At 32.2% G+C, this 14,704-nt stretch overlaps 1 protein-coding gene across 4 annotated transcripts in view; it reads left to right on the top strand.

Moving 5' to 3' along the window:
- FBXW7 (F-box and WD repeat domain containing 7) overlaps nt 1-14,704 on the top strand; it is a 90,341-nt gene that overhangs the window by 59,829 nt on the left and 15,808 nt on the right. For all 4 annotated transcript variants that reach the window (XM_021713439.1, XM_021713438.1, XM_021713440.1 and 1 more), the window contains 2 exons: nt 2,066-2,148; nt 5,105-5,246. In XM_021713439.1, coding sequence (XP_021569114.1) covers nt 2,066-2,148; nt 5,105-5,246 — 225 coding nt within the window. The remainder of the gene's footprint in view (nt 1-2,065; nt 2,149-5,104; nt 5,247-14,704) is intronic.

The following is a 14,704-nucleotide window of genomic DNA, read 5'->3' as shown; positions in this document are numbered from 1 at the left end:
ATCTTGCTTCAATTTTTCTATACCTTATATATAGTTTTTCCTGTTTGCATTCATTGCCCCTTTTAAAAGTAGAGAATCATGAGGATATTTGGAATTTATAATTAAAAAGCTCATTTTTACTTTCTATACCCCTAAAAATTGCAGAATTAATTTTTGGTTCTAAAGTATTTTTAGGTAAACAGTACAGTATTTAAAAGACTTCTATAGTCATAATGAAGATGCTTTACCTTATAAAATATTTTTAAAATAAAATATTTTCTCAGTGTTTTCCTTGATACACATTGTAGGCATGTTTATTCATTGGAGGATTTCTGAGATGGAAATAAAGTTTGCTTTTAGTAGCAAATGGTATTTGGACCATGTATCTACAAGATATCCTGGGAAGTTCTGAAAGCCAGTATTATAAACTTAATTAGAATAAATATCAAAGTTTCTCATAATAATTATGAACCTGATACTCTGTGGAAGTTATCAGAAAGCTAAATGTTAAGGTATTCTGTACTGACTGACCTTCCTGATAGATTCATTTTGCGTGTATGTGTCTATAAATTATATACATGGAAGCACGTGGCTGCCTATGTACTACTGCTATTATATTTATGTTTGCTTTTTAATAAAATTATTTAAATAAAGAAAATAATGGCTTTTGAGAGGCATCACTTTAAAACAGTATAATTAGTGTAGAAACTTCTGAAGGAAGAAACCAGACCAATTCCATTTCTTTGCAGTAGGTATTTCATGAACTAAGGTATAAATTGTGGATTATCTTGTTGTACCCTCACCTCTAGCTTTTAAATAAGAGCATCCCTGTATTTTAGAGGACTTTCTTCATGATGATCATAACATTGTCTTTATAATTTAGTGTGGCTTAGAAAGATGTTTAGAGCTTCTTTGATTCTCTTTAATATTTATATAGTATCATGCTGTGTTATGGTGTTCCCATGTGAGGCAATAGGTAGGAAAATAAGGCTGCTGCAAAGCAAGGGTTTTTACCTTGTTATAAAAATGAGGATAGCTCTCTAGCACTCCGGGGTTTTTTTCCTCCTTTAACTTGCAGCAACGCAGTAATTAATTTGTGGATACAAAGCTTAGAAAAAGTTGAATCTTATCAGATTTTATTTTCTAGTTTTAAAATATACATGTAGTCTTATGGCCTCAGTTAACCGACAATGAAATATAAAAATAAATATTTCAATATTGATGTTGACAAAATGCAATTCTGAATATATTTACAGTATAACATAGCATAATAAAACACCTTAAAAATACAGATTTCAGATATACCTTACAGAGATGTGTAACTCTCTTCTAATATCTTGTTGTTGCTTTTCAAGTTAGAATATTTTGTTCTGAGTATCTCAGTAGAGCTATATTCTGTGTATTTATTAACTGATGACTTTTCAAAACCCCAGCTTTATTATACCATCTCCAGATTTTTATCTTATTGTAAATTTACTTTTTTAAACTGTTCTTATTGCCAATATTAATTGTTTTATTATGCCTTACTATAATCACTAGTCAAGATTATTTTATTTATACTGTTCTTTACCCTTTTATAATGATACGGGTGTTTAAAATTGAGTTTCTTGTTTCTCTTCCGTACTTATTTCTGATTTTGACATTTTGAATTTTATTTATCTTATCTTTCTTAAAACAAATTTTTAAAGAAAATGAAGACTAGTGAGGAAGGCATGTTGAATATGATTATTTTAAAATGTGAATTAGCACGAGATTTTCCCCTATTTTCGTCATTAAACTGGAAAACATGAAAGATATATTACCTCAAGGAGTATATATGATGAATGTCAGTTTTTCAAATCACCATATACTGTTCTTCTGTACAAAATATTAAGGAGAAAAATTCACCTTTCCAGTCTGTTAAGAGTAAAGCAAAGTAGGACAAATAGAAGAAACTATGAAACATTTATTTTCTATATTAACTGCCTAGTTACCATTGTAGGCATATCAAAATTTAAACAATTTTAAATATTAACAATACTAACTCAAAGTCTGATAGTTGGATAGATGATTTTTTAAAAAATATCTTATTTGTTTCACCTTATAGATGAAAAGAAAGTTGGACCATGGTTCTGAGGTCCGTTCTTTTTCTTTGGGAAAGAAACCATGCAAAGTCTCAGAATACACAAGGTAATATTAAATACAATAATTGATTATCTTATGGTTCTCATGTTTTTTAAAGAGTTGATGATTCTGAACGCATTTACTTTAGTTTATTCTCATAGAATAATAATGTTACTACTATCGTTGACTGTTTAACACGTTTTGAGGTTACTGGAAATTGAGAAACATACCATTTTAAATAAGGAAAAGAGGACTATCACTGTAGTTTGTGTTTTGTTGCTAATACACTGAAGTAAGACACAAGCAGAAATTCTCTTGTGAACAGAATTTTAAAATCACAGTTTCTGAGGAATTCTATAAAGTAAACCATAAAATATGAAGATGAGCAACTATCTTGTTATTGTAGCAACAGCTGTTCTAGGATAGATATATTTTATATGAAAGTTTGAAGATTTATTTATTAGCAATGAAATAAACCTCACAATTACTAACTATTATTTCATGAAATTATAAATTTCCTTTTATTGACTTGGTAGGTCTTGTGTTTTTAACACATACATTTCTATACCAGTAAAATAGTTTCCATGACAACTAAATAGGATTGTGGTTTTGTTTCCTGCTTCGGTCCTTCATTTTACAGGATTTTGCATCAGTATAAAACTTTTCCCACTCTCATGCTAATTAGGCTAACTTAAGCACAATAACTATTACCTAACCAATTAAAAATGGCTTTGAATGTCACTTGGACTGCTGTATTGTAAAATTTAAATGACAAAAGTATCTTAAGAGCTTTTTTTAGTCATCTTTTATTTTTGTTACAATTGTCACTTTTTCAAATAACTGATTGAAAGCAACAGAAACCAAAAGAACGTTATGTTTATGACATTTCTTTTTTCTCTCAGAATATTTTGATTTAGAGGTTTTTTTTTATAAGATGCAATCAGATTAGCACTGCTCAGATGTATGGTTTTTTTTTAACATTGTTATAGATTGTGTCTCATTTTCAGGGAAACAGTTTATTATTTCGTTCAGTTGTAGAAAATATTTCTCTGTGAAATTTGGAAATATTGATAATCATATTAGTTTTATGTACAATAAAATAGATGATACACAGGAAAAAGATAAAACTGTCTCTTAGTTATTCAGAAGCTGCTTTTCTCTGTGATTTTTCTCATGTTAACTGCCCTCCCACCCCCTTACTCTTTGCCTTATGACACTTTTACTGCTTTTTGGCACTTCCACCAGAGGGTGTGGAGGGATAGAGAACAAGTGAAACTATTCACTTCATTTTGCTTTTTCCTTCTAGCCATGATAAAGTATTTATTGAATGAGAAAGTTGCATTTAATGTCAAACTAACTTTAATGCTATTTTTTTTAATGTATAGATTCCAGTCAGTCATATTATTTTGGTTTTCTATTAATATGACTGATACTAGGGCAAAGATATTATTACATTGTTCAGTTGTTTTTAAGGCAACTTATAATAAATGAGTGCTGAATTTTTATTACAAAACACATTTTAATAAAATTTGTCTTTATTGAGACATCAACTTAGATGTTACTTTTTAGCATTTTAGCATAATTTCACTAAGGCAAAATTAAAATAAGTAGCACATTTATTTCTGTGTATTTTTGGAGACTTTGTCAATTAGGAAGGTATATATTTGATGTTTTATGGTATTTTTGACAGATTTACTAATAAGATGAAACTATGATTTTCCATCATTTTTTTCTTAGAAAATTTAAGGTATAAGCACATCTTATTTTATTTTGGAGAATATAAAATAGAACATACTTTTAAATTTGAAAAAAGAAAAGATAGATTTAATTGTTGAATGTTAGAGATTTTCTTAGATGTATAATGTTAACAGAAGGACAGGAGGTAAATTTTTCTGTAGAATCTGGTGATTGAGTACATTTTTTAACATGAGATGTGCTGGATAGGAAAAAACTGGGGGAGTTGTTTAATTAGTAATTTATCAGAGCTTGATATTCAACTATTATGGTACAATTTGTATGTGTTCCTTGGATTTAAAATACTCCATCATCAGAGATTAATGAATTGGAAATTACTTTTCAAATATAATTTTATTAATGTTTCTACTACTTTTTCCCCAATATCTCTAAAATGGAGATACTCAGTTTTTTACCTTGAGTTTAAATGTTTTAATTACATACAGAAATCCCAAGGTAAGATTTAGTATATTAATATTGTTATAACTATGCTATTTCTGCTATTAATTAGTCACTTTTAGGAAAGTTAGACAATTTTAGAGATAGATCATCTAGTCTTACTCCCTCATTTCAGCAATGGCAGAGTTGAATGTCAAGTTTGAAACAGTTAGATCTCAAAATTTAAATTTTTGGATAAAAATGTTTAGATTATCTTACTTAATTTTGCATATAAGTCCTCAGTACATGCCTGATTTGAATATGTCCATTTCTAATCAAGGCTGATCCTGTCAGATATCCAGACCAAGCTTTATAAATGGCAATAAAAAATTGCAGATAAATGTTATAAACAGTTTTGAAGGCATCTGGGGCAAACTAAAGTAAAAATGTGCTCAGTGAAATCTAAAACATTTGAACTTTCTACATCTGAATTTGTTTTTTTATCACTAATAAAGTTTCACAACTTTTTTTATAGAGAAAATTTGAATTTTTATTTAATTATGTCATTGAAGACTAGTCATAGGGAGAAATGGAACTTGTATGTCCTAAGGAAATATTTTAACATTACTTGAATGTATTAATGACTTGCAGTTTTGTCATGGAGATTGTGTTATTTGGTTGGAATTAGGACTGCTGGGATAATAACAGGTGGTTATGTAGGAGGGAGGAAACTTACTCCAAGAATAGCAAAGTAGGTTTTGTGCACCCTTGCTCTCTGGGAATGAGCAAATAAAAGTAATAATTGTATTGATGTTTGAAATATGCCAGGTCATCATCTTTCTTATTAAATTAGAGTCCATTATTTTTAATAAATATCTATTTTTGCTTTCACTCTTGTATATTTTTGTAGTACCACTGGGCTTGTACCATGTTCAGCAACACCAACAACTTTTGGGGACCTCAGAGCAGCCAATGGCCAAGGGCAACAGCGACGCCGTATTACATCTGTCCAACCACCTACAGGCCTCCAGGAATGGCTGAAAATGTTTCAGGTGACATATCTAAACTTGAAATGCTTCACTAAATTGCTGCAAAAAATAAGATATTATTCAGCTATAAAAAAGGAAATACTGTTACATCCTACACCATAGACAAACCATGAGTCATTATACTAAGTGAAAGAAGCCAGACACGAAAGGCCACATTTTGATTCTGTTATATGAAATGTCCAGAATAGGCAAATCCATAGAGATAGAAAGTAGATTAGTGGTTGCCAGGCAATGAAGGGAGAAGAGGGAATAACTGCTAATAGATACGGGGTTTCTTTTTGGGGTGATGGAAGTGTTCTGTAATTGGATAATAGTGATGGCTGTATAGCAAGGTGGATGTGCTGGGAGCCACAGAAGTATATACACTTTAAAATGGTGAATTTTATGGGATACATATTTCAGTTTTAAAATGCTATTAAAAATAAGGGAACTCATTTTAATTTTTAAGTGGTGTCACAGTTGAGAAAATCTAATACTTGTGTAAACCTATATTTGCATTTTTTATTGCTTTTTAATTAATAAGACCTTTCTTCCTCTTCTCCTTTATTTTTGGGTTTCTGGGTTGGTAAATGTACTCTCATTTTCTAACCTGCATTGCTTGTAAGTTAGGCATTTAAGAACTGTAGTAGAGTTCATGTAACTTCTTTTCATCAATGCCATGCTTGTACATGGCTTACTGTGCTCAAATTGTGATTACTATAGTTTAATAGTATTTTAATTCTTTGGGCATTTACTAGGAAGATTGTTTACAACCAAGTTTTGAATATTACGAATTGTATAACTAAGATAGTGATGTTAAATTGATTTATCTCTTCTTCTAGTGAGATAATGCATATAAATCAAGTGTTTAGTTGGCACAGATTAAGTACTCAATTATTCTTTGCAAATGATAAATAATATAAATTGTATAGGATGAAAATATCTGAAACTAGCCACCATACTAAAATAAAATGAATATGCTACCTCTGGCTGCTTCAGTGGTTGGGTCTTTAATGATTGAAAAAGAAGATACTTTATTTGACTTTATTTTGTAATTCAGATTTTTGAGATATCCTCTTTGTAAGTTCTAATATTTTAAATACCTAGGCAAAAATGAGAAAAATATGTAAATTTTTTTTTCTGTAGCTGGAAAATGCACCCGAAGCAGTGTTGCTTATAAATGTTTTGTTTGTTTGTTTATTTGTTTGTTGAGTAGAAGTCTCACCCTCTTGCCCTGGCTGAAGTGCAGAGGCATGCTCACAGTCACCGCAGCCTCTATATGCTAGGCTCAGGCGATCCTTCCACCCCAACCTTCCAAGTAGCTGAAACTACAGGCACGCACTACCATGCCCGGCTAATTTTTTGATTTATTGTAGAGATCTAAGGTCTTGCCAAGTTGCTCAGGCTGTTCTCAAACCTCTGGGCTCAAGCAGTCCTCTCACTTCAGCCTCCCAAAGTTCTGGGATTACAGGCATGAGCCACTGAGCATGGCATAATAAATGGATTTTTAAATTGTTTTCTACCTTTCAGGTGATTTCAGAAAAACTGGGATAATTTTTTTGTTTTTGCTTTTTGAGGGGAAGTAACCAAAATGGTAGAGCCTGACTCTCAACAGAGATCGGATTTTCCCCAGTTAAGAAAGAAATGTATCAAGATATTTTTGGTTTTTGTAACTGACGAGTTGGGGGAACACTGCTAGTATCTGGTAGGTAGAGGCAGTGTAAAAGACGGCCTTCCACAATAGTGTTAAATTTATTTATCTCTTCTTCCAGTGAGATGCCGCACATAAATCAAGTGTTTAAGAATTGCCCAGTCTAAAATGTCAGTAGTACTAAAGTTAAGAAAATCTGGGTCAGAGAAATGAAAATTATATTTTATTTTTATTAAACATTACAAGCCACTATAATTACAGAGATTCTTTTTTTTTTAAGTTTTCACAGCCATTTGTTGATTAAACTTACCTTTTTCCCAAGGATTATTCCTGTCCCCTAAGTTATTTTACATCAGGTTCATGATATTTTTTAAATGTTAGTTTTCATTTTTTTCTATGCATGCCTTAGAATTCTACATTTTGTCCTATCCCTTTCAAAAGACATTTCTTTACCAATAAGAGGTAAAAATAAAATCAAGCATTTATATAGTCTTACCATCTCCAATTAAACCAAAGAAAGGAGAATATGGGTGTAGAGAGCTGATTTCATATCTTCTTCTTTTTTTTTTTTGGTGTCAGGATCTCTCTCTGTCACCCAGGCTAGAATGCAGTGGCATGATCACAGCTCACTGCAGCCTCCATCTTCTGGACTCAGGTGATTTTTTCTCCTCAGCCTCCTAAGTAGCTGGGACTACAGGTGTGTATCAACATACCCAGCTAATTTTTAAATATTTTTTTGTAGAAACAGGGTCTCAGTATGCCACCAGTTGGTCTCGAACTTCTAGGCTCAAGCATTCCTTTTACCTCAGTCTTCTAAAGTGTGATTTCATATCATTTTTATAAGAAAAATACCAACAGGATTGAAAATTATACTATTAGCAATAGTTTTATCATCGTTGTAGATAGCCTCCAGCATGCTTATTTTATATGAAAAGGTTTATTTCTGATCAGAAGGTGGTTCTTAGTAAGATTTATTTTTTACATGATGGAGCCTATTTTTTTCTAATGGGTGTTCTATATGTTTCAAAATTTTTCTGTGCTAACCGACTAGGGTAATTCCCAATTTAAGGGAACTCTCTCTAATAATTTATCTGAAGTAGGAGGCATTTAAGCTTTATTTTATAGGGAAGGTGTTTTAGAGAGTCCTTTGTATCATGTTTGCTTGTTTAGCTAGCTCATGCTTTTTAAATAAAATATCCAAATGTTACTACACAGTGTATGTCATCAAATCTGAGACACCATAGATTGTTTAGATGCATCCTAATTTCAGGAATGTTAATTGTAAAAAAAAAAAACCCAAAAGACTTTAGTCAGTTAACTGAAGAATGTCTAGCTTTTGGTCCTATAAAAGCATTTGGTTGCTTTTTTATATGAGAAGTAGAAGCAGTTAGGAAACTTGTTCTTAGTTAGCAGGAATAGCATGTGGAATTATCCCTGCAGACATAGTACTATAATTTTTTTCAGATAAATATTCTCTAGCAAAGAAATCTCCAGCAACAAAAGGTCAACTAGACAGGTAGATCAGGACCCTAATCTTTTGAGTACAATGTCTATGTCTAACACACCCAAGGCCTCTTTATTGTGCACTGCCCTTTATTTTCAGGGCTGGTGCCAAAGTAACTAGAAATGAATCATTTGCCTAATGGCTTACAGTGCCTAACTTGTGGAGAGATATAATTTCACAGTAAAGTGAGGGAGTCATGAGTTGACCTATGAGGTATAGTTGAGGGATAATTAAGCTGGCATGATTTCTACCGATATGCTGTGGGGGGTATTTAGTGATGACTTTTCTGTTGCATAATAAGCAAAATGGGAGAACTGGTCCCCTTACTGTTCTGTTATTGCTCCTAAGACAGTGATACAGCATTGTTTCAGTCCAGCTCCATCAATTCTGACAAAGCACTCTGTACTCAATTTATAAATTGAATGGGAGCAAATGATATACCATTTTGGATAAAAGGAAATTGAAACAGTGCCATAGGAAAATAGAAGTGCAAATTAAAGACAAAACAAAAAAATAGAAATTTTGTACCATTTGAATTTTCAGTAGCCATTGATCCTACTTTAGCAGCCAAATTGATGCTTCAGATTATTTGTTTGGAGGATAAAATTGGTTTTTTGGTTGTTTTTTTTTGTTAGTATCATTAGGTGTTAATAAATGGTTTCTCAATTGAAATTACCAGACTAGGTAAAGACATTAATGGCATGAACATTCTCTTATGTTGAAATGTATAGCCAGAGGCATCCTGAGAGAAGCACATATGACTTAGAAGAAAAAGCTCATATCTGTCTGGGGCGGGGAAACACCTTTTATCAACAAGGGTGCCTGAACGAAACGTATTGGTATACCTAACCCTTAACTCTACCCCACAATATCATAATAAAAAATATTGATTATAAAAAAAATGTTAATGTCATGAATGACAAAAGACTGTGAAACTGATTTAGATTAAAGGAGATTGAAGAGACATGACAAGTAAATGCACCATATAGCTATTGATTAGATCCTGCTTCAGGCGAAAAATAGCCATAAAAGGGCATTATTGGGACTACTGAGAAAATCTGAATTAAAATACCACATTGAAATTAAAAAAAAGAAGAAGAAAAAGCTCTTAGTTCAAATTGGGACTTTGCCTCTTAAAAACTGGCTAATTTCATTGATATTATATAACCACTCTTGCCTTTATTTTCATACGCTATAAAAACAGATGTAACATTAAAAAGTTGTCAAAAGGGAGAAAACATGTAAATAAATGTGCTTAAAGAGATACTTGAAAATATAATGAAGACTCATTGAATGTTAGTTTCTTCCACTGGTCAAGTAATAGCCTCTGTGGGACTTAGTTTTCTCAGGTCAAAAAAGGAACTATCACCACTAGCTTCACAGCATTGCTGTAAGGGTCAAGAATAAAGTATGTAGAAGAACCTTAACCTTATAAAAATGTCATTAGTGTTTCATTGTTTTAGTTAAAGTATATTTACATTAAAGCTGTATATCCACTTATGATCTATGATACTCAAAGTATCTTAAAATAATAAGTTAAAATACGTGTTTTGATATTAAAAACAGAATGCAAATTACTTTATTGAATTATTTAATTGAGTTTCATTGGAGTACTTAGAAATTGTATATGTTCTCTGACTTTATGTGAATTTATTTGCTAGTCAACAGAAGATTAAAACCTATGAAACAGTCCCAAAATAGAATGAATCTATTATTACTTTGAAATTGTATTTGAAATTGATTAAGGAACTTTGTTATGTGTGGAGGAATTGAAGAAAGTCCTGTATTTACCCAGAGAAGACTAAGGGAAAATGTTGTGCCTGTGTTTAATATTTCAAAGACTTTGATTTAAAAGTAGAAACAGACTGATTCTTCATTTATTCAGAAAGTAAAACTGAATCGTGTTCTTTGAGTCAGATTTTAGCATTAAGTTGAATTTAATAATTAGAACTGACCCACGTTAGAAAGGAAGATAATAAGTACTCCAATCCAGGAACTGTTCAAACAGACTGGATAACCATCTGCTGGAGGTGCTAGAGAAGTGAGTTTGTTACCACATGAAATTCAGGCATAATACCACCCACGGCCATAAGATTCTGTCTGATTGGGCACTGAGCATCATCCATACCAGTGGTTCCCAAATGCAGGTTTGTGAATTGTCTGCATCAACAATGATTGAGTTGCTTGTTTTAAAAAAAAAGTTATCAGCCCTGTATCCACCACTGAATCAAACTCAATGCAGGTGGATTGTAGGACTCTGATTCTTGCTGTCCTTGGTCAGCATTTGGGAACCTCTGGTCTCAACCAAGCCCCTCATTGTGTAGGTGGGTTCTCTGAGACTCAGCCTCATTAAGGGACTTAAATACAGTTCCATAGTGAGTTTACAGGTGAAACCCAGGGTTCTGATTGCAGTTTAGTGCTTCTTCCGCTCTTCTCTACTGCCTGTATGCTCTAATTTACCTGAAATAAAATGCCACTTCCATGGGAGAATTTTCAAAATTGCATTTGCAATTTTGCCCACAAATTAAAATTTGCTTCTGAACCTGGAATGTTTTTCCTCTCCCCTGCAATATGTTCTGACATAACTTTACCATGAAAGGCCCAGGAAATACTTTTTTTTTTCTTCTCCAAGACAACCACTTTTCAGACAGAAGTGAAATAATAATTACTAGAATTATCCAACACTTCCTTTTGCAGATGAAGAAACTGCGGCCTGAAGAGGCAAAATTTTAATCCAAGTAGTGATAGTGTCTTTTTTAAAAGTTGTTTTCTGATCCCCAATTCAGTGCTTATCCAATTATTCCTTGTTAATGGTTGTTATTTTTGTTCTAATACAGTCATTAGCTGCAAGGTTTTTGTGTTAATATGTACTTCTCTTGCTGCTAAATCATGTGTGTGTACACAATTTGAAACCACTCTTGGAACCAAACTAAGCTGGCAAGTCCTAGTGATACTATCAAATATAAAGCTGAGAAACACTCTCTAGAGAGTTTTGAGATAGCATTGGTATATTTCCTGACTCTTGGGGGATTCATTCATTTATTCAACAAATATTTATTGAGCATCTATTATGTGCTAGACCCTCCTTGGGGTCTGGGATGCAATAATGTTGAGTAAAACAGGCCGAAAATCCTTTCTTGTAGAACTTACATTCCAATTAGGAGGGCATAGGAGTAGGGGTTTGGAACCAGTTGCAATTTTAGAAAGGCTGTTCAGAGAAGGAAGTAAGGAAGCTAGCCATTTGAGTCCTTAGGGAAAGAATATTTCAGGTAATAGCAAGCACAAAGACTCTCAAGCAGAGCATGCCTGAGTGTTTGAGGCACAGAAAGAGTCTGTTTGGCAGAGCAAATGAGGGAAGGTAATAGGAAATTAGTACCTTGTAGGTCAATCTAAAGATTGATTTTTACTTTGAGTGAAGAGGAAACCACTAGAAGGTTTTAAGAAGAGTGGCTTTTAGCATATCACTGAGTATAGTATGAAGAATAGAATGAGGAGGGCCAAGGTAGGTAGCTGAGAGATTGGTTAGAGTGTTAAGGAATAATCTAGGTGAGATATATTGGTTTATATCTTGAAGTTTAAGACTGTAGAACTCATTTGGATCAGAGCCACCTGATGGTGAAAGAGAGGGAGGAGTCAGGGATGACCCCAGAGTTTTTGACTTGAGCAACTGGTAGAATACAGTTGATTTTACTGAAATGAGGAAGAGTCTGGAAGTGCAGATCAGAGAGAAAGAGCATGGACATGTTAAGTTTTAGTTATATATGCAAGAATAAGGGTTAAATAAGCAATTTTACATGCAGGTCTGAAGTTTAGGGAAGAAACCCAGGCTAGAGAGAGCAAAGCTGTCTATATGGTCCTTACAGTTTTGGAATCACCCAAGAGATGTGATTTTAGTAATTAGGCTGTTGAATATGTGTAGTCAGTGGAAACAGTCTCATTTACTTTCGTTACTAATCTTTGTCAGTGATATACTTTTGAATAAAAAAAAATCTACTGAATGTATGTATAATTTAAATTGAGACAATTTTACTTTTATTTGGTTCTTGTTAAATCACATATTTAAAACAGTAAAAATGTCATTTAAAATGTTGTTTAGAGTCTTACAAGTATTTTGCTACGCAGATTTAATTTTTTTCATGGACTTTGTCTTAAATGTATAGAAATTTCTGACATAGTTTCAAATACTTACCTAAGATCTGAGTTCGGTATTTGTCTTCTGTCCTGGTTTCTTTTTTTCTTTTTTTCCTATACCCTATCCTTGATCAAAGATATTCTCATGTATTGGTTATATACCATTTTTTTTCTATTCCATTCTTTTTATAAAACAGTAATAAGGTCAGGCACAGTGGCTTGTGCCTGTAATCTCAGAACGTTGGGAGGCTAAGTTGGGAGATCACTTGAGCCTATGAGTTTGGGAGCTCAAGAGCAGCCTGGACAGTATAGTGAGAACTCATCTCTAAAAAACACAGTAATAATATATTAACTAAAAAAAGAAAACACTAGACATATGCTTAATTAATTACCTTAAATTATAAATAATCATAGTAGTTATTAATGTAACTTATACATGGAAAGTGTATAGAATAGTAATACATTAAAGATTTTTACTATAAGTTTACATAGTTATCTTTATTTTATATCAAAATTTAATTATAAACACTTCCAAAAATATATTTAAAGCAGACCTTTATATATGCAAAGGAAATTAAGAAGTTTATACTAAAATTATCCTGCTATCAAGTACCTTAATTAAAGCTACATTTTAATCCAGTTAGAATAGTTCTCCATCACTCAAAATGGGCATGACCTTATACTAGTGTCCAGGAATTTTCTAGGATGTAGGCAGACAAGGAACAACATGTTATAAAACCCACTTCAAGTCCTGTGAGGATGTAAATCAGTAAATCAGTAGGTTATTTTATTGAAACCAAAGGGTGAGTGATGGGTTTGGTCACTGTAAGTTTGATCCAAAGAGGTAAGTTTTGAAACCAGTATTTGAAATTATGTGAGGGAAACCAAAGAAAATCAGACTACAAATTCACTGCTTTTAATTGATAATGTGTGTTCATATACATGTGTATGGGTATTTTTAATTTTTATGTATAAATCCTTACCCTGACCAAAAAAAGATTCAAGGTGAACATTCTGGGTATGTGTATGTGTAGAAGTAAAAGGAAAGGACATAATTTATTGGCACCTGTATTTCTTTATATTTGGTGGTGAAATGAAATATACTATGGGAAGAGTGAAATAGTACTGAAATGTTTAATAGCATTGCCATAATGTATACTTTATGATAGGAAAGAAGAGATGAAGTTCGTTGTAGATGCCAAAAAAGTAAATACTTAAAAAAAACTAAAAAGTATTCTAGTTAAGGGTCCCTGTGCTCTTAATATATCTGTTTTCAATTATTACGTGTTTCATATGTTTATGAAATCCAAGTTTTCTTCTTTGAGCAAGGAATGAAGTGTAAAAATTCAGATCTTTCTAATTAAAATCTTCACCTGTTATTCTCTATTCACCCACTTCCAAAATGGATATCTTCATTCACAAAAGGTGCTTAAATCAGCATAGAAGAAACAAAGGCCTGCTTTAGGTTGTCCTTTCACTTAAGTATTATGAGGTTATTTAAATGTTTTACATGATTATTGTTAAACGGTAACAATTTAAATTTTTCATATGGCTCTTTCACTTTTTCCTTTTAAGGACTATGGTTTTTCTGTGCAAGTGTTCCTCACTGGGAAATAAAACAAAAGTTTTTTTGTTGTTGTTGCTTTTGTTTTTTAATAGTCCCCTGGTGTCGTTTAAAGGAACTCATATTTTTGAAGTATAATTATATGTTTTTATTTTTCTGTGGTGTAGCACTTTATTTTTTACCCTCTTTTGGTCTTTATTCATTTTCTGATTTTACCACTAAGTCAGCTACTGTTTTCTATTGTTTACTATTTTTTGAAATCTGAAATTATGTTCACAAAGCAAATCGAAGCCCTTTTAATTTGTGGAAGACACAGCACATGTGAAATATGTCATTATTAATTTTTCTCTAAATGATGCTGCTAATCGCCTCTCAAATGGGTGCCTTATTTAAGCCATCAAATTATATAGTACCCACTAGAAAGAATGTAGAGAAAGAAAAATCATCAGTCAGAATGTCCTGTTCAGTAACCCAAATTGATGTTTCTGGAATAAAATTTTGGTTTTTCAACCAGTGTCTTGGTAGTAAATGACCAGATAACTATTATAATAATATAATGAAAAAATATCTTTCTGTCAAAATTATGACTTTTAAAGCTTTTGCAAAATATACGTTGTTAGTAAACTTGATAA

Source organism: Carlito syrichta, unplaced genomic scaffold (assembly GCF_000164805.1).
Source record: "Carlito syrichta isolate Samal-C Ts95f unplaced genomic scaffold, Tarsius_syrichta-2.0.1 Scaffold304553, whole genome shotgun sequence".
NCBI lineage: Eukaryota > Metazoa > Chordata > Mammalia > Primates > Tarsiidae > Carlito > Carlito syrichta.
This window is presented reverse-complemented; position numbering and strand designations above follow the sequence as displayed.